Source organism: Coturnix japonica, chromosome 1 (genome assembly GCF_054131305.1).
Source record: "Coturnix japonica strain WE chromosome 1, WE-NBRP24, whole genome shotgun sequence".
NCBI lineage: Eukaryota > Metazoa > Chordata > Aves > Galliformes > Phasianidae > Coturnix > Coturnix japonica.
In genome coordinates this window covers 160,816,154-160,834,365 of record NC_140663.1, presented here as the reverse complement: position 1 = coordinate 160,834,365, position 18,212 = coordinate 160,816,154, and the positions used below count along the sequence as shown (strand labels likewise).

Sequence of the window (18,212 nt, the reverse complement as noted above, 5' to 3'; positions counted from 1 at the left end):
GAAAACAAAAGTACTATTTATACACTAGAACATATAAACTGTCAAGCAAGAATACAACAGTTTTGCAACATTTGTTTGTTCTAAGTACTAAGACATAAAGATCAGTATCTAGAGGCTTTACGCAGGGCAGTTTTCACCATTACAGCAGAAAGGACCCTTCCCACTTTAAGTCACAGAGCATCCACAGGTCATATGAACTCTAGGCCTCCCCCTTTGTTCCAGCAAGAAAAAATCTTTAACTATTTCTCCCACTCTCTACCCTACCCCTAATTTTATTTACCTCTTTCCACACGATGTCCTGCCACGTCCCATTTCTTAGAACTGAAAAGAGAATGTAAACTTAGATCAGAATAATTACCCAAGATTCAGACAAATTTTGAAACAATTATCAGCACCGAGCAGGGTCAGTGTTCTCTACATTGAACATAATCTCCATATACACCATGTGAAGTTGCCCAAGACACTAAACTCTGGCTCCAAGCCTAACACACTTCAGCTCCTAGTGTAGCTGCACATGCTCACTTGAAGAACAACTTGCAGTTGGGTTTCTTCCAAAGGCAATTTAATTCATATATACCAAACCCACTCTGTAAACCAAGTCAACGCATTCTATGGGAAACTGAAAACAGGAAATGTGCTTTGAAGCTACACAATAGAGATCAAAAGCTAAACAGAGATAAATGCAAAGTCTATATGCCTGTTAAGGAAGCATCTGGTCACTGCAGGTGGAATTCAGAACATAGCTAAGCAGACAATGTATGTCTGCTTGAGGTTAAACTAACTGCTCTCTACACTGATGACATGGCCTAGACTTCACTCAGCTGTATGAGAAGTCTAAGTACCTAAAAGCACATACAGAACCTAAATTTAAAAACACTGTAATTCCACTCTGAACACAAATAGGCTTTTCATACTTACAATACATTTTTTCCACTCTTACCACTCTCTCACAAATGTGCCTTTCTAAACTTCCTCTTACAAAAATGATGACAGTTTCAAGTAGTATATTCTGAAAACTGTATTTAGAATATAAACGCAAAAAATACAAGTTGAACTACACCAAAACAATTGCTTTTCAATTGCTAAGTTCCAGTTAGACCCTTAAGAGTATCTTGTGTTCTTTAGGCCATCTCTCCACAATTACTATGAGCTTCCTCTGAAGTGTTTGTCAGTGCATGTTCTCTATCCATAAATGACTTAAACTGAACTGCCTACACGACCTTGGAAAGAGCAGCCTCTAATGTTATCTATAGCAAGTTCTGTTGTACTACAGCCAGTTAACTGCAGATTTCCCAGGATTGATAACTGCACCTGCAACTTCTTCTCAAACTTGTAGGAAAAAAATACCTTAAAGAACTGATAAAGCAATGCTTTCTTTGAAGCTCATTAATATGCAATCTCAATGACTAATATAACCTCTCAAGCACACTGAAAATATTTCTGCATATATTTTGCCAGTTGAACTGAAGCGTGAATTTAGCATGTTGTCTTGATCCTCACATTCCACTAAGTGCTTCTTTAGCTTTCTGACACTTAAACTACATATAGAATCACAGAAACAGAATCATTTAGGCTGGAAGAGCCTCTTAAGATCACCAAGTCCAACCACTTTGGAAGAAAGATGTTTTACTGAAAGTTCAAGTCACTTTGTTTCAGTTTTGCCTATAGAGCTCCACTGGGGAACCTCTGAGAACACCAAGATCCTATGACTGCAGAGTGGCTGCAGGGTAGCAATCAATAAATCCTTGCTATTTTCTGCACAAGTTTTCAGCTAAGGAAAAAGAAAATCAAAATGATGTCTTGAGGTAATCTGTGTCAAGCAGTTTCAATACGTTAGGGGTAAACATACACATTTATGGGAAGTCTGTTATTCTTTTCTTTTGCTGATACCTCAAAGAAAGCACATTCACAGAATACCTAGAGTTCCTCCTGCATTTTAAGGGCAGCATATATATATATATATGAGAAGCCATATATATATATATGAGAACTTCACGACTTCAGACAACCCTGAAATTAGATCAGCTTTTAAACTGTAAAAGCTTACTCCCAACCTCTCACCCCCAAGTGCCTCACAGTCAGCATCAAACATTTTGTAAAGTGCAGTCCTCACACACCAGCAACCACCTACTCCAAAAAGACATGTAGCTGACATTATAGTGACAGCTTCAGCAACAGAAGTCTTTATTTAAAACAAAAAAGTACAATATTATTCACTATTTGCACTTCAAATATTTAAGATTCTTTATTCTTACCTATTGTTTTCTTTTTGTTCACTGCACTGTCTGCCTTATGTCTTTTCTGCAAGAGAAATATTTCATTACAGCTCATTTCATGAAGGTTTCCAAAAACATTACAGCTAGAAACATGACATGCTACGAGAAAATACACTGTGTCCTTGCCTGTATGTTTTGAAAAAGCCACACAAATTGCCTAAATCTGAATGGTTTACAAACAAAATAATGCAATTTTAAGGCAATGATCTCCATGCTGGCAATCAAACACAAACATGAAACAACAGAAGAAAGCTGAAGTCTCCAAAATTGGATTTTGAAAGAAAAAAAAACAAAGGGAACAGAGAGCAACGGTATATTCAGATGACAGTCAGAGCATACATGTTATACGTACTTTGTGTTTAAACTGTTTTCTTAGTTAAATTCTTCAGAATCTTGCAGAGTATAAACATGTTCTCATTATAAACAGTATCCAGATTTTCTTTTGTTCTGCCCTGGAGATAATTTTTCATTTTTAATGATTTTGATCTCCAGTTTTCAAGACCAACTAAACAGGCCATGTATCTGTCAGGACCCTCCAGTTCCTCTTCTACCCAGGATTTTCTAATGAAAGCACCAGTAGACAAACTTGAAGAAGTATAATTAAGTGCTCTGTTTTACACCAACTTGTTTCCATACAACTTCCTTGTTCACCATTTAAGCTGTATCACTAAATTATTTACTTATCTCTGTGTGCTACTGAAATTCCTGTGGACTCAGCAGCTTTGAAAGTTAAACAGTATTTAGCCACCGCTCAGTAATGGCTAAAAAGACTTCAGAGATGCAAAGCTTTATGGCATCTCATGGCTTTTTGATGCACCATTTGCTTTTAGTGTAGATTTCCCACATAATAATCCATACTCACATAGTCTTCTATAATTTCTTTGATGCCAGCAACTGTCAAAATAAACAGCAATGGCACCAAGGTGGTATATCTTCCTGTTGGAGAGACATCTGGAATTTGCTGTGAAAAGAAAGGAAAAGAGATGCTCATTTTGTTTTTAAAATAAGTTTCTAGCAAATTTTGCATTTTATGCGAAGTTACCAGCAGAAAAAGAGATAGAGCTTAACACAGAATCACAGAATCACAGAATTACCCGGGTTGGAAGGGACCTCAAGGATCATGTAGTTCCAACCCCCCTGCCTAGCAGGGCCACCAAACATACACATTTACTAGATCAGGTTGCCCAGGGCCCCGTCCAACCTGGTCTTGAACACCTCCAAGGACGGGGCATCCACAGCCTCACTGGGCAGCCTGTTCCAGGACCTAACCACCCTTCTAGTAAAGAACTTTCCCCTAACATCCAACCTAAATCTTCCCTCCCTCAACTTAAAACCATTTCCCCTAGTCCTGCTATTATCAGCCCTTTCGAAGAGTTTACTCCCCTCCTGGGAGTAAGTTCCCTTCAGGTATTGAAAGGCTGCAATGAGGTCACCCCGCAACCTTCTCTTCTCTAGGCTGAACAAACCCAACTCCCTCAGCCTGTCCTCATAGGGGAGGTGCTCCAGCCCCCTGATCATCTTTGTGGCCCTCCTCTGGACCCTTTCCAAAATCTCCATATCTTTTTTGTACTGAGGACTCCACACCTGGACACAGTACTCCAGATGGGGCCTCACAAGAGCAGAGTAGAGAGGGATGATCACCTCCCTATCCCTGCTGACCACCCCTCTCCTGATGGAGCCCAGGATCCCGTTTGCTTTCCGGGCTGCCAGAGCGCACTGCTGGCTCATGTTAAGTTTCTCATCTATCAGGACCCCTAGGTCTTTTTCAGCCGAGCTGCTCTCAAGGACAACTCCTCCCAGCCTGTACAGGTGCCTGGGATTCTTCCGGCCCAAGTGCAAAACCTTGCACTTTGCCGTGTTGAACCTCATTAGGTTCACCCGAGCCCAGCTTCCCAGCCTGTCAAGGTCCCTCTGAATGGCATCTGTTCCCTCCACCGTATCGACTGCACCACTCAGCTTGGTGTCATCAGCAAACTTGCTGAGGGTGCACTCCATTCCCTCATCGATGTCATTAATAAAGATGTTAAAGAGCACCGGTCCCAAGACAGACCCTTGAGGGACGCCGCTCGTTACCGGCCTCCACCTGGACATAGAGCCATTGACCACCACCCTCTGTCTGCGGCCTTTCAACCAATTGCTTATCCATCTAGTTGTCCACCCATCAAATCCACCTCCCTCCAATTTGGAGATGAGGATGTGATGGGGGACCATGTCAAAGGCCTTGCTCAGGTCCAGGTAAATGACATCGGTCATTTCAGCTTAAATTCTGATCTGTAATTGATTGCCATTTAAGTTCAGCAGACACAATAGCCAAAGCTCTCAACCAACTTGAAGAAGCTACTGCTATGAATGTACATGATTACGTCGCTGTACAGGACTTTTATTTTACTAGTTCTTTAATAAGAAAAACATTCAACTGAAGAATATCACTGATTCAGTGTAAGTTTCTGTACTATTTAAACAATCAGCATGTTCACAAGAATCTATGCATGTTTCTCCCATTATGGTCAATAGTTCCATATTTTGTGATACTACTGTATAGAGAATATAACTAGCTTAATTTTAGGAATTATGTCAGAAAAAAACAACTCAAATTCCCTCTATTTCAATTACTAAGTACATATCTCATCCATGTTACTACTTAACATACATCCAAGAACTTCTTTGCTGTTGACCATGAACATTCAAGTAATTTTAACCACATTCAGTTATTTAATAAATGAAAGTAAAACAATAAAACTATACCTGCAGTAAGGCAATGAAGAGGAAGAATGCATTTGCAGCTTTTCTTATCTGCTCATACAGGAATCGAGGTAGAAAAGTCACCACGCTGTACTTGGCTGTGCTGCAGATTAGAAGATTTTTATTTTAATCTTTCATCTGAACATTATGGCAGATCTGAAGAAGGCTTCTAAAGCCACTGTTAGAAAATGATTTGAAGATCATACAGTAAAGACGTACAATATGAATGAACTCAGATATATGTGTAACAATGAAGAGCTGTACAGAACAAGAGGTAACACACAGATCCAGAAGGCTGACAGCACTACATCGCTACGACCTCAACAACTGGAAGAACCACCGCATAATTTGATGTGTGTCCAAACTCCAGTACCCTGAGCAGTAGCACCTTGAGCTCAGGTTAAAGCACGTAAGTGTTTGCCCCTCATCAGAGCATGAATCTCAAATACTGGGGTGGGCTGAGTTAAACATAGTTAGAATCAGAAGTTCTACAGTGACATTTTTGAGCTGCCTCCTCTCCTAGCTCAGAACACAGGTTCAGTTATGAACAATCTTCCATAATAACCAGCCACAGTTTCACAATATTTTCCATAAACACAAAGTGGTCTCTAAGATACATCATTTCTTGTCTTCACATCAAATCCAACAATGGCTATTATGAAAAACACAAATACATTTTAGGGAAAAGTGTCCAAGCTGACAAGAAGATTCAATCACACAATTGTCAATGAGCTCTATAAGCCACCTCCAAGTTGTCAAGTAACCAAAACCAGCTGCAGGAAGAATACTGCACGCAAGCCTTTACTCTGAACATACTATTTACATCAGGGATCTCTGTCCTTTCTGGATATAGGTTCTGATGCATGAGTTCTCTTGCGCTGTCTGAGCAGTACGAGAGGCACAGTCTATCCAAGCAGCACACAACATTCCCTTATATGAGAATAATAATTTTTACAGTTACAAAAGCAGCTCTGACTTCTTTTGCACTGTATTACTTCCCTCATCTATGCTCTGGGCATTAAAATGAGACAGAACCTTAAAAAACAAGTGCTTGCAGATATGGTTCAGCTGTCTTCCTCCAAGATACTGAATATAAGCCCTGCAAGAATCAGACAAACTGTGATAAATGTTCTTCATGTTTTTATTTCACTATTTTAATAAAGACAGCTTACGTTCCCAGGGAATAGACAGCTCTCCACCTCTCATCCTTTCAAGGAGAGGAAACTTGTTTGTCTGCTGGAATGGGCTGCCTAGGGAAGTGGCAGAGTCACCATCCCTGGAGGTGTTCAAGAAATGTTTACATGTTGTACTGAGGGAGGTGGCTTTAAGCCTTCCAGACTACTTGCAATCCATAGCACTACCTATCACAAATCATTAAATAACAAATGAAATGCACTGCCTACCTGTTCTGTCTTTCACAACTCATTGCTGTGAACAAAATTCTTACTACAACCTTCACCAGTCAAGTAAGTTTAGTAGGGTTGTCTTAGTTATCTTTATACATACAAGGTCAGATAACTGCATTCTCCATGCTTTAATCATTATCTTGTCTCTCTTTTATTTCCTCATGTGCATCTCTAAGCCATTTAATGACTGCTGCACCTTCCAGAACAAAACAGTTATAATAGATAAGATAGCACAATTTGCTACACGAAGCTCCATTTTGGAAACCAGAGTAGAATTAGTGGAAGAGTGATGAAATACAACCAACCTAGGCCCCATCTCATTTGACTGTGGGAGCTGTATTTCCATTTCATAGTCCCCTCGTTAAGCAATCAGAGATACCTGCTAAGTCTGATGCAAAATAGTTATTACTTAAACTGCATTACGAAAAAGAAGTGAAGAAACTGTAACAGCATTGCTAATACAACAGGGTATGGACTGTTTGCTACTACAATTCTGAAGAATCCAATACTCAATACCCAAAGTGATATTTTACAGCAATCTCAGGGGATCAGGCTTCCAGGTAAATTACAGCAACAAAAATCAACTGAATGAAAACACACATCCGCATTTAAAAGATTAAGTAGAATATCTGTTGCATAAATGAAGAGGATTTATTTCCTTGAATGCTATTTGTTACTTCCAAGTTGTTTCTTTCTTCATTTGGAATCACACGCACATAATCTCAAGTGTAATAACTTTCCTGTAATGCAGAATATAATTGAACAAATTTCAATAGTGCCTTGCATCTTTAACTCATTTTTTAATCAAGTGAATAATTCAGATCTATCCCAGAAGTGAATCCCCCAAGCAGGACTAAAGAAAAAGAAAACAATAAGGGTTTGCAGATTTCAAAGATACATTACAACTACATATAATACTCTACAGGCCACCATGCCAGTGCAACAGAATAATGTAATGCTGGAACCCATTTTTATTTCTAGATTGCATGCTCATAGAATTTATGATTGAATTAGAGACAGAACTCATGCAATTGCAATCAAATCAAACCATTTATAACATTCTACCATTTATCAACTTCTGCATCTGACTGCTCCAAGCCATGCTCTTATTCATATGATTATGCTAACATCAATACAATGAGGCATTTCTGTACGAACTTAATATGCAATAAGTCCTTATGTCCATGGACTTTGTTACTTAAGTAGCGTGGCAGATGCTTCAAATAAAATAGGTATGACTAATTAGAGGTACACATTCATCTGTTACCAGCTCAATCTAGAACACATTTCTAGTCACTAAAGACAAGTATCTGCAGAGGTTGGCCCTCTGACCAGCCCCAGCATTGCCTTCTCATCTTCAAAGCAGTTGTGGGAGCTGGGTACCAGGCACTCCAGGTCTGCAGCTCAGGGCAGGGAGAGGAGTGGAGCACGTGCAGGCAACTAAACAGCAAACTGGCATTTTCTAAAGCAACAGCTGTGAACTATGCGCATCTTGCCTACCTACAGGGTTTCATGTTTAAACAGGTGTACAAACATTACAAGAGATCTGTCTCCTTGATATCTGCAACTTAATTCATGTAAGTTATGTTTCAAGTTACATTGCAGAGCAAACTGGGACTGACATTGTTGAATGTGTTTGGATACACATCAGTAGAGCTGAAAGTCCAGCCCTGCTCCCTGGCAGAAATGCAGAGATTTCTTTTAAAGGCAGCCATTGTATAATTTGGAAAAATGAATGCCATTCACATACCTTAGCTCATTCTTGTGCTACTAAAAAAATACCAGAGATGAGTTATTTCTTATAACACCTGCATGACAAGTTGCAAGCAGCAAGCTGAGAAACTCAGTAATTGTTCTGATATATTTACTTCACTTGTTAACAGGTAATTTTTCTGTAATAACACCATAAGCTACCCTTATCTCTATGTCCATCCCCAATATGTTTTATAAAGCCGTGTTTTCCTCTATTGAATCATCCCTGAAAATACAAGGACTAGCAGTAATAAAGGCAAAAATGTTACCTCGGTGAGAAGCAAGTGCACACTGGCAAGAAGCAGTTGGGTACAGCTTTACCATTTCCAAATTATCCATTTCTACTCCTTCACTGAGGTGGGGTTTTGTTTTGTTTGTTAGAAGATTGACAGCTCAGAGATTAACTTCACCTTCAGACTCCCCATGTCATACAGAACAGGATCTCCTTCCTCACCAACACTCACCTACAACTGTCCTTTCCAGTTAAAAATAAAAATTAGAAAAAAATACTTGAAATATTCTCGCATGTGAGAGCTGAAGCATGAGCACTGCTTCATGTCAGCGCTTTGCAAGAGCAAGCGGAAAGAGAGCCAGCCACAGACATCTGAACCATAGGGGGGCTGGGTAATTGAGCGTTAAGGACTTGAACTCCTCTCACCAAGCAGGTTTGGTTTCCACTAACATGTTCGAAAGGTCAGGTTCTCTGGAACGGAGGAAGGAAAAATCAATCAAGAAGATCTACTTGAATTAAGGGTTCAGACACTGCCTTCAGTGGAACTGTGTGTGCATGTTAAGGTCCTGGAGGCACATGACATCTCTTAACACAAGATTGATATTGGCTGCAAAAGTTCTGCATTAGCTCTTGAGTACAGAAGCAGCATTAAAACAAGCGAACTCCAGAGCTGTTGTAGCTGCAGGAAGCACAGCAGCAAGCACTACATAATTCAGATGGCATTTAACTAGATGAACAACACGCTATTATTATAGCAGGTGCAGAGAAAGCTCATTCACACCGAACTTTACTGACAAACAGTGCTGCCATGAAGACTATTAGCTGGGTTGGTTCCTTGTACGTGTGGAAGGTTATTTTAATGATGAAACTGACTCAGGAGACATAAAAGTCAGATGTTTACAAATTCCCAGAAAGGGAGATTAAAGGTTTATAAGGAGCAATTACCTACAAGTCTCTGCAGTGATTATTGCTTAAGTGGAAATGAGGTCCTTAGCAAGCCATGCTGGCTTGTTTTGGCAGACAACAGTTTAATTGTGAACAAATGAAGCCTCCAGCCCCACAGAGCTCCCTTCACTCTGTCAAGTGAATCCTTGAGAACTGAACTTCCAACAGTAAGTTTTACTGCGGCCTGTTTGCCTCCACCAGCTGAAACAAGAGTATGCAGTGCTTCAATACTTGAGACAGTTTGAGACAGACTCTGAAGGAAGTCTGAGACAGGCTCGGGAAGCAAAGAGGGAAAATAATAGCAGTCCTGAAGTGCAAGGCTTGGATCCTATGGGCTGTGATTGCTCCATGCTGAGATGCACAACCAGAGCAGGGCAAAGAACCAAAAGCTACCACATCCATCACTCAGATGTGGAGCCGCTGCTGCCCATACTCCACATGGCTGCTTTGTTTTCAGCTTTCTATTTCCCCTCCCGTTTCTCTACGGTTACACTGACACCTTACACACAAGCAGCTTACATATAAGAAACTACCCCAAAATAAAACAGGTCATGACTTTGTTATAATGCTATTTCATCAAGCCGTCTAAACATCAAGCTCTGAAACATCTTCCAACAAAACCCCTGCAGGGTCATGTATGAGGGATGAATCTGTTGTCTTGAATTACCCAAGCACTATGAGAAGTGATGAGGAATGTTCACATCTATTAAAATTAAACCATTTGAACTTTAGAAGTACACAAAAAGGATTTCTATTGGTTTCAAACTGCAGGGTACAGTAACTTGAGAAAACTTTCAACCCGGGGACAGTTCTTATCCCATGGACACACAGCAACAGCCTAGCACCAACAGAACATGTTGTGCCATGGGCACTGTCTGGGTTAAAAGCAGCGCATGGGGAGGGCAGAGAGAAGCGCTGACTGAAGCAATGGCAAACTGTTCTACAGCTGTGATATTCAAAAACCTGATCACGTCTCTTTATCATAGTTAAAAAAAGCCCTCTCTTACCAGAGAAAAATACCTCTTCACTACACAGTCATGCTTTGTTTGTGCCATTGTTTTGTATGCAGATTTGTGAACAATAATTTCAATGGATATTCACAGTATTAATTATCTTTGTTTCTTCCAGCCTATAGTGCTACTTACCCTAGTGCATAAGTGACATATCAGGACTGATGTAGAGTTTTACAAACCCTGCTTGGCTGAGCTATCTGCATATCCTCAGAGGCTGCATCAGCAACAAGCTTATCCTCAGTCACTTCATTGCTTCATTTCCGTAGTTAACCTTGTACACAGAGGTGTTAAGGAAGAAGTGCTGGACATGCATTATGAACTGCTGTCCACTGGAGCCTAACAATCCGGCTTCTCTCTAGTTCAGTAAGATCAACTGACAGCCAGGTAACAGTCTGGCTGCTTTCCATAACCTACAGCCCCTTGTGGCAGGATTTCTGCCACATGTAGCAAGTGGGAAGCCACAAAAGCTAATTAATAATGCCAAAATTAGCATTTTTCCAGTAGAAAGGTCTCCCACAGCAATGCTCATGGCAGTCTTAATACACAGCAGGCATTAGTATGACTGCTTATGCTTAGTTTAACTGAAACACCCAAGCCCTGTGGTCACACTTAATAGAAGTGGTAGCATTTTTACTTCTAAATCCTATACACTGGAGGATTCTCCTAAAGCACACAAACAAATAGGACCTTTCCATTTGTTCTCTATTCATGCAATCCCTATAGAGAAGAGAAAAGACTCGCAGCTATTTGTCAGTAACAAATGCACTGAACAAAGCACATTTTGAAAACAGCACTAAAAGCTCTGCAGGCATGATAGTGTGTTAGCAAGCTTCAGCAATGTCAGGTCATCACTAAAGAAATATGCCTGTGTTTTTCAGCAACCCCGCTGGCAAATACAGCTCAATAAAACAGAGCTGACAAACAATTAACCTAGAAATACTACTGTCCAATAAAGGGAGTTTAGCAACATATCCAGTTACTGTGCAAATCCAGGATAGGCTTCATACTAAACACACTGCACTGATACGAAGATGACTGAACTCAAGTCACAAGCCAGTCTGCTACAAGTGATGGGGATCTGAAATTTGTAGCGCTACCCCCAGTTCTAAAGCCATTATTTCTAAGTGTCATTGAAAATACCAGAACTGTTACTTCTTCACTGACAAGTAGAGAAGGTGATAGAAGTGAACAGTAACTGTTCCTTCAAACATGCATCTAAATCGACTCCATCCTCACTTGAATTACATAAAGACTACAAAAAAAAAACTTAGCTTCCTCCTGTTCACATTTCACTGGACAGTGCAAAGTAAAAATGCAGAGTCAAAAGTGAATACATATTGCTGAAGATGGGCCAATATTTATTCAACAAATGCAGGAAAGCAGCTGTGTTTGGGTGAATTTGGGCTGCTTTTTAACTAGCTCCGGTGTGTGGATGTTGTTTAAATAGTGAATTTATGCAAGGGGAGAAAGAGAGCCAGCTTAATTCCCACGCTGTGTTGCTGCTGCTGACACATGAAATTCACCACAATGCTGGGAGAAAACAAACCAACTAAAGAAACTCCTTCAGGATGCCAAAGAGCTGAGCATGCAGCAGGTGGAGGGGCACCGCAGCTATCTCTCACAGCTGCTCTGCCTATCTGGACAGCCTGCCCAGGCTACATTCACCTGTTTCACTGTCCCACAGGTCTGGAGTTAGGAGCATCCAAGTAGAGAATGAAGACATTGACATTCCAAATACATTGGCACAAACTAGCAACACATCACCAACATCAGGCAAGTATGGAGCAGTCCAGCATGCAATCTGCTCATATGATAACAGAAAAGATTTCCAAATGTAATTCAAACACCACTACAAATGGCTATCTGAACCTCATGAGCTGTATACATGTAGATTCACTCGAGGAGCATTTACCTAAAGCACTTTTTAGAGCAAAAGGAAAGCCAATCTAGAGCTTAAGTGCAGATAAATAACACTAACTGGGATATCTGCATTAGCTGATCAATACTAATTGGCTTCTGCTACCAGTAACTTGTATTTCAGTAGCACCAGTGGAAATCTTCCCACACATTCCAAAATAGCACAAACTGCTCTGTATCAGTAGTGCGAGTGGCTTCTATAGTGCTTCCATATAACCTAACATTTGGTTCCTTTTAATGCAGCATACAACTAAAATTCAAGTTGAATGAAGACTGTGGTCACAACAAGTAAATTGATAGGACAGCCTGGGATTCCAGCTAAGTGGCCTATTAAACACTATTCTTGCTGTGTTAATACTAGTAGCCTTGATACAGCTTTAGTACTAAATTCTGTGCAGCAATTCTTCTGCCTTAGGAATTAAGTAATTCCTTCTCGAAGATTTGTTCGAGTCTTAAGACACTGCACAGTTCAGAAGTGGGAACCAATTACTTGCTCACTTTTCTAGCAAGATTTGAGCCATAGCAGCACAGCTCTCCAAACAATGGATTTTCTGGGTATTGGTGCATTTTGAGTGGCCTTCTGAACAGATTAAGCCATCTAATACTTTTCTGATGAAAAGCTTTTCAACAAGACTTCTGGATCCACTTAAGGCATGGAATAGAATTTTGCTCTTAGTGGTGCCTGTGCCTGCCCCTGACTTCTTCTACAAGTCACACACCAAGGCTGAGCATTGAGTCCTGCTGCAGATGTCCTCAGCCTTGCACCAGAAGGCACTACCAAGTGTGGAATATAGGATCACTGCAGAAAGCAGTTATGACACCTGCAATGTTTGGGTTTTTTGTTTTGTTTTAATTTAGAGACAATTTTAAGTGTCTTTAAAGTAATTTCAGCACTGCTTTGTTTCTTGGATAAAGAAGGCAGGAGAAATTCTAGCTGTTTTTGATATCAGCATCAATATATTCACACTGAGGATATGTTAGGTAGGTATTTATGCCATTACCTCATACATCTCATAAATATTGACACAGCAATTCAGCTGCTATCATCACACCTCATCTTCGCCCTCTGTTTTTACAAGGCACTACGCAAGTTTGCTTTCAAACTATGAAATAAAGACTCGTGAGTCATCTCCCTCGCTGTCAAGAAAAACAATCACATTACAAACCAAAAAATAAGGGACTATCATTGAAACAGTCAGCCCACCAAACTCAGCAAAAAATGTTTCAAGTTAGAACTGACAGCCCAGCTGCCACTCCTGTTATAGCTCTTTTCACACCACACTGATCTGCTGTAATTGTGTAGAAACCACCCTAATCAGTCACTGCGCTATCACTCCAGGTACAGGTTGGAAATAATGATTCACTATTATTTTGTGCTTCACACCTGAACTACAGAGAAGAGGAAGTATCTTAAATAAGTACAAAAGAAAGCCTTTTCTCATAGTCAGTTGAGAAGAATGGAGAGAAAAGCAGCCTGGCGTCTCTATAGACAGTGTGAGACAGGTCACCAGGCTTCTGCAGCCAAGGATGTCTTAGGCTTGTGATGACAGCTGGTAGACTTCCACCCATCAGTGTTCAGTGCCTGAGACTACAGATTACAACTGCTACCTTTAGGAGCGTAGAGCTCCGCACAGCAAGGTATGTTGGGGAGAAATTAGTTTTGTTCCACTTTTGCACACTTTAGAGCTTCTAAAATCTTTCTGCTGAAAAACAGAACACTACTTACCTTTCATTAGAAGTTTAACCAAGTCACACATGGACGTACTTTTTCAAATGGAACACAGGAAACAGAGAAAACACACAGGATGTTCCTATAGAAGGAATTATTGCTTCTACAGTGTAATGAAGAATGGTGACACACGTAAGGAAATAAACTAAGTCTGGTATACACAACACAAAAAGTTGTGACACTGAGTTTTAAAACTCACTTACTTACACCATTAAGTTGAGGGAGAGAAAAAAAGGACAGAGAAAAATTCCTCCTTCCACATCCTCACACTTTAATACATTACAGCTTCCTCCTGTTTCGCCATCCACTTCATTTCTGCATTAGTACTGTATACAATTTCTAAGCTGTACTCAGGAATTTCCAGGGTTACAAAACTTGCCCAAAATCAGAGATAGGGACAGACATTGACACATAGATATGTACATCATTTTCTTTTTCCTCCCACAAAAACAAACACCATAGGAGCTCGCTTTTAACATTGCCTCTCTCCTGGAAGAGAGAACAAGACAAAAAGCATCATCGTGATAAATTAAAACACTTTCAACTGGAAGAAATTCCACCATCCGCAGCTCCATTTCCTGCTCTGTTTTGCTCAGCTTCAAGCAGACTACTCCATATAATGCCTCAAGGTTTGGAAAGCTTCCTATGAGCATTCACAAGTTCACACTGTGAATTCTTGACTACTACCGAAAACTGACAGTCAGGAGTGACACAGTGTTAAAAGAAACAGCTTCCCCATCTCCTTGGGTTTAATGCTGTAAGCCCTCATATGCAGGTGCTTATCTGCTTACACAGCACTCCAAATTGTGGCACACTAATATTTCATACATCAATTCCAATGGCACCAAGAAACCCAGAAGTTGGACACAGTTAGTGAAAGGGTCCATGGGCAATAAACACAGGACTGGTACTGAAGAGAAGAAGCAATATACATGAGCAAGTAACAACTCACGCAAAAGACACCCTTTGAACAACAAGAGGTACAAGGATACATCACCTTCCTTTGCTTCCATTGAGCTGAGGAAGAACTCTGACTCCAGAGGATGCAGAGAGCACAGTCAAAGCCTGTCACCCTTTTAAAACTTGTCAGGAAGAGGTCAAAGCTTCCTTCATAACCAGGAGCAAGCTATTACAAAGATGGCTCAGTTTCTAAGCAATGCAGAAGAGCTAAGATGATTGTTAATTAGGCAATGCAAACATCTCTGCTTTCCCCATCGTGCTACCTCTTCTCATCCTATCCTTAGTTAGGCCAGTACTCCTCCTGGAACAAAACACCCAAGTCTAGAGGCAAACCAGTGTGAAATCAGTTCCAGCAGCCACTGAAACATCCCTTAGGTAACCAGAGGCAGCTTCTGGACTGTGTGCTGGACACAGCTTCCTCAGGCGATGGCAAAAAGGCCACTAAGAACTAACTCCTAGTACAGTAGTTATGCCCTATATTTCCATACAATGTCACCAGATCCAAACCAAATGTCTTCAGAAAAACCTAAACTACACGTTAAGCCAGTCTCCATCCCCTCATTTTTTTTCTGTGAAGCAGGAAAAACGCAAATATTCTATCCCTAAAAAGCATCAAATTCATGTGATATTTAAGAAAGAAAAAAGTGAAAAAACACTTGATGGTGCTGTCCACATAGGAAAAACAAGACACAGTGAAAATCTCTAACTTTAACTCCTCCTAAGCCACAGGCTTTCATAGGTTAGCATATCATAAGTACAAGTTGTGTAGAAAATTGTGTGTAAGTCCCTACACTACACTGACCAGCAATCTGAGATAATATTCTTCAAATCGCCTTTGATGATGCACATGCAATAAAACAGCCAATGAAAACCTTCATTTCAACAGGATATAAAATCCTTTTGTATTGTCACAAAGGCACCCATTGTGTAAACCGCTCCCCGAACAACAACCCAAACATCTGCACTAACGGACGCCTGCTAAATAACACTCGTTGGTCATGACAGCAGCCATCTGCTCACCTCACTAACCGAACTGTGCGCTGCTTTTGTGCATCTTACACATCCTCACAACCCTGTGGCAGTGCTCCTTACTCACCTTTCTGAGCCACAAGAGCATGACGTTCATCACACCAACACTTTTACACACACACCTGCACTGAAAGGGCTCTGACTGCCAATGGCAATTCTCACTGCTCTTTGTTACAAACAAATGTGCAGATATATGATTTGTAAACTTTTCAGCTATTCCTGTCCCGTTAGATTTGCTTTTTCCTTCCTTCCTATTCTACACTTCGTTACACTTAGGCCGAGTTATCTGTTTGAGCATCACTCATTTTGAACAGCACGCTGCATGGAGTTTGTACAGCCAGCTTTACCCAAACCTCACGCTACATTTTTAAGGTCAATTCCTGTACCTAAGAACCAGATCCTGCCGTTCCAAAACCCACCGTCCCTAGGAGAGCCGCGGGGCTGGTCCTCCCCATGCGGTGCGGGCAGGGAGGGGCGAGGGGCGGTGGATCCCTCCGTGCCCACGTCTTGCCGACTGCCGGGGGGAGAAGCGGGGAGCTCCGTACCTGACCCAGTTGTCGCGGAACTTGCACTGCTGGGGCTGGTTCACGTAAATGGTACGTGCTGGCGCCTCGTCCAGATCCGCCGTGGACGTGGCTCCGGACATCTCATCATCCGCCTTCTTGTAGCCCGTGGGGGAACACACCGGTCCTGCGGGAAAGCGGGGCGGTCAGAGAGGGGCCCCCATCCTTCCCTCCTGCCCGCAGCTTCAACACCCCGGACCGACAGCTCCCTCCGGGGCCGCGCCCGAGGGAGGAGAAGGACCGGGCCGAACTGCCGCCTCGCCCGCAGGAGCACCGCCCCGCCGGTTACCACGGCGGCGGCTGATAAATAATGCAGTGACGGGGAGGGGGCAACGGGCCCGCAGGAACCAGCTGGCAGCGGCGCGGCCCCTCCGCCACCCTTCGGACCGGGATCTGGCCCCGCAACCCCCACCCGGGGCTCGACGGCTGCCAGAGACCCCCAGGCAGCGGTGCGGGGCCAACCTACCTGCTCGCCTCGAGCCGCACGCCCTTGTTCATTGCCGCCCAACCGAGGCCAACGGGGATGGGAGAAGTTGACCCACAGACAGACCCATGGCCAGACGGCTCCTTCAACAACACCACATTCCAGCTTGGACTGAAAAGAGCGAAAGCTCGACGCTCACTGTTTCAAAGATTAGATCTTAGATCACAATAACCCACTAAAAATGTTATTTTATGTTTTTTTTCTAAGAACCTGAAGTTACAGCAGCTCTTTCTGTAAGTCAGTGTTAAAGCCAAATCCAGCAGCTACTTCTGATTTATGCTGCTGTCAACCTGCAACAAGCTGATCGGATCCAACAGTGCCCAAGAAGGACTCGGTATAGAGAGTGCCCTGAAATTTAATTGTGTCCTTCTTTACTGCAGCTTGAGGGAAAAACAGCAGCCCTACTATGGCCCTAATAGATTCAGCACTTAAGTTCTCACATATTACTATATGCCTTGTCTTCATGTGTGTATGTGTATATGAAATAAACCAGCTGAGCTGATATTCTATTCCTCCACCCCAGCCTTTCCAAATTATTGATAATTTGTCATAGCAAACAGGCTCTACGACCTCTAAACTTTAAGCACTAGAGGGCAACATTACCCACTATGTTTGTACAACACGGTCCAGTACCAAAACAAAACTTCACAGAGCTCATACCTGGTCAATGAAGCCACTGTAATTAAACTAATATGCTTTCAACGATACCATCTCCTGCCCAACACAAGTGTTGCACACTGTGAATTCATACCGTGGATGCATTAAGCTGAACCTGTGCGAGGCTAAAAATTGATCTCCTTTGCTTACATCTGACACCAACTCAGACAGCAAAAATAAGCCAAGCTGTCAGTACGCACTTCATGAACAAACATCTGAAACAAACCAGGTAGAACTATACATTATGCAAGATTATGCCATTATAATACTATATTAGGTTACTCCATCTGAAGAAACTTGCCACAACACAAAGGACCACTCAATCTTCCCGAGCATTTTACTCTTCAGAAGAACAGAGCTAAGAGCACTACTGGAGACTTGCTGTTCTTTCCCATTGATTCCATGTTGTGTAACTGAGTGGAGATCAAAGGGCAGTATCCTTAAGAGCATTAAGTGCAAGGAAGCAGCTTTCATCTGTTTTCCTTGTCAAGATCCTGAACAGAAAGT

General features: G+C 41.7%; 1 protein-coding gene across 7 annotated transcripts in view; it reads right to left on the bottom strand.

The window, feature by feature from the left end:
* The window catches only part of ATP8A2 (ATPase phospholipid transporting 8A2), a 280,727-nt gene that overhangs the window by 236,453 nt on the left and 26,062 nt on the right, over positions 1-18,212 (bottom strand). For 5 of the 7 annotated variants that reach the window (XM_085536352.1, XM_015852108.3, XM_085536351.1 and 2 more), the window contains 5 exons: positions 16,547-16,691; positions 5,022-5,121; positions 3,139-3,237; positions 2,256-2,301; positions 281-321 (listed from right to left, as the gene is read on the bottom strand). In XM_085536352.1, coding sequence (XP_085392478.1) covers positions 281-321; positions 2,256-2,301; positions 3,139-3,237; positions 5,022-5,121; positions 16,547-16,647 — 387 coding nt within the window. In that variant the 5' untranslated portion in view covers positions 16,648-16,691. Of the gene's footprint in view, positions 1-280; positions 322-2,255; positions 2,302-3,138; positions 3,238-5,021; positions 5,122-16,546; positions 16,845-18,212 lie in introns of those variants that run through there. The other 2 variants (XM_085536353.1, XM_085536349.1) reach the window with 2 other exon arrangements.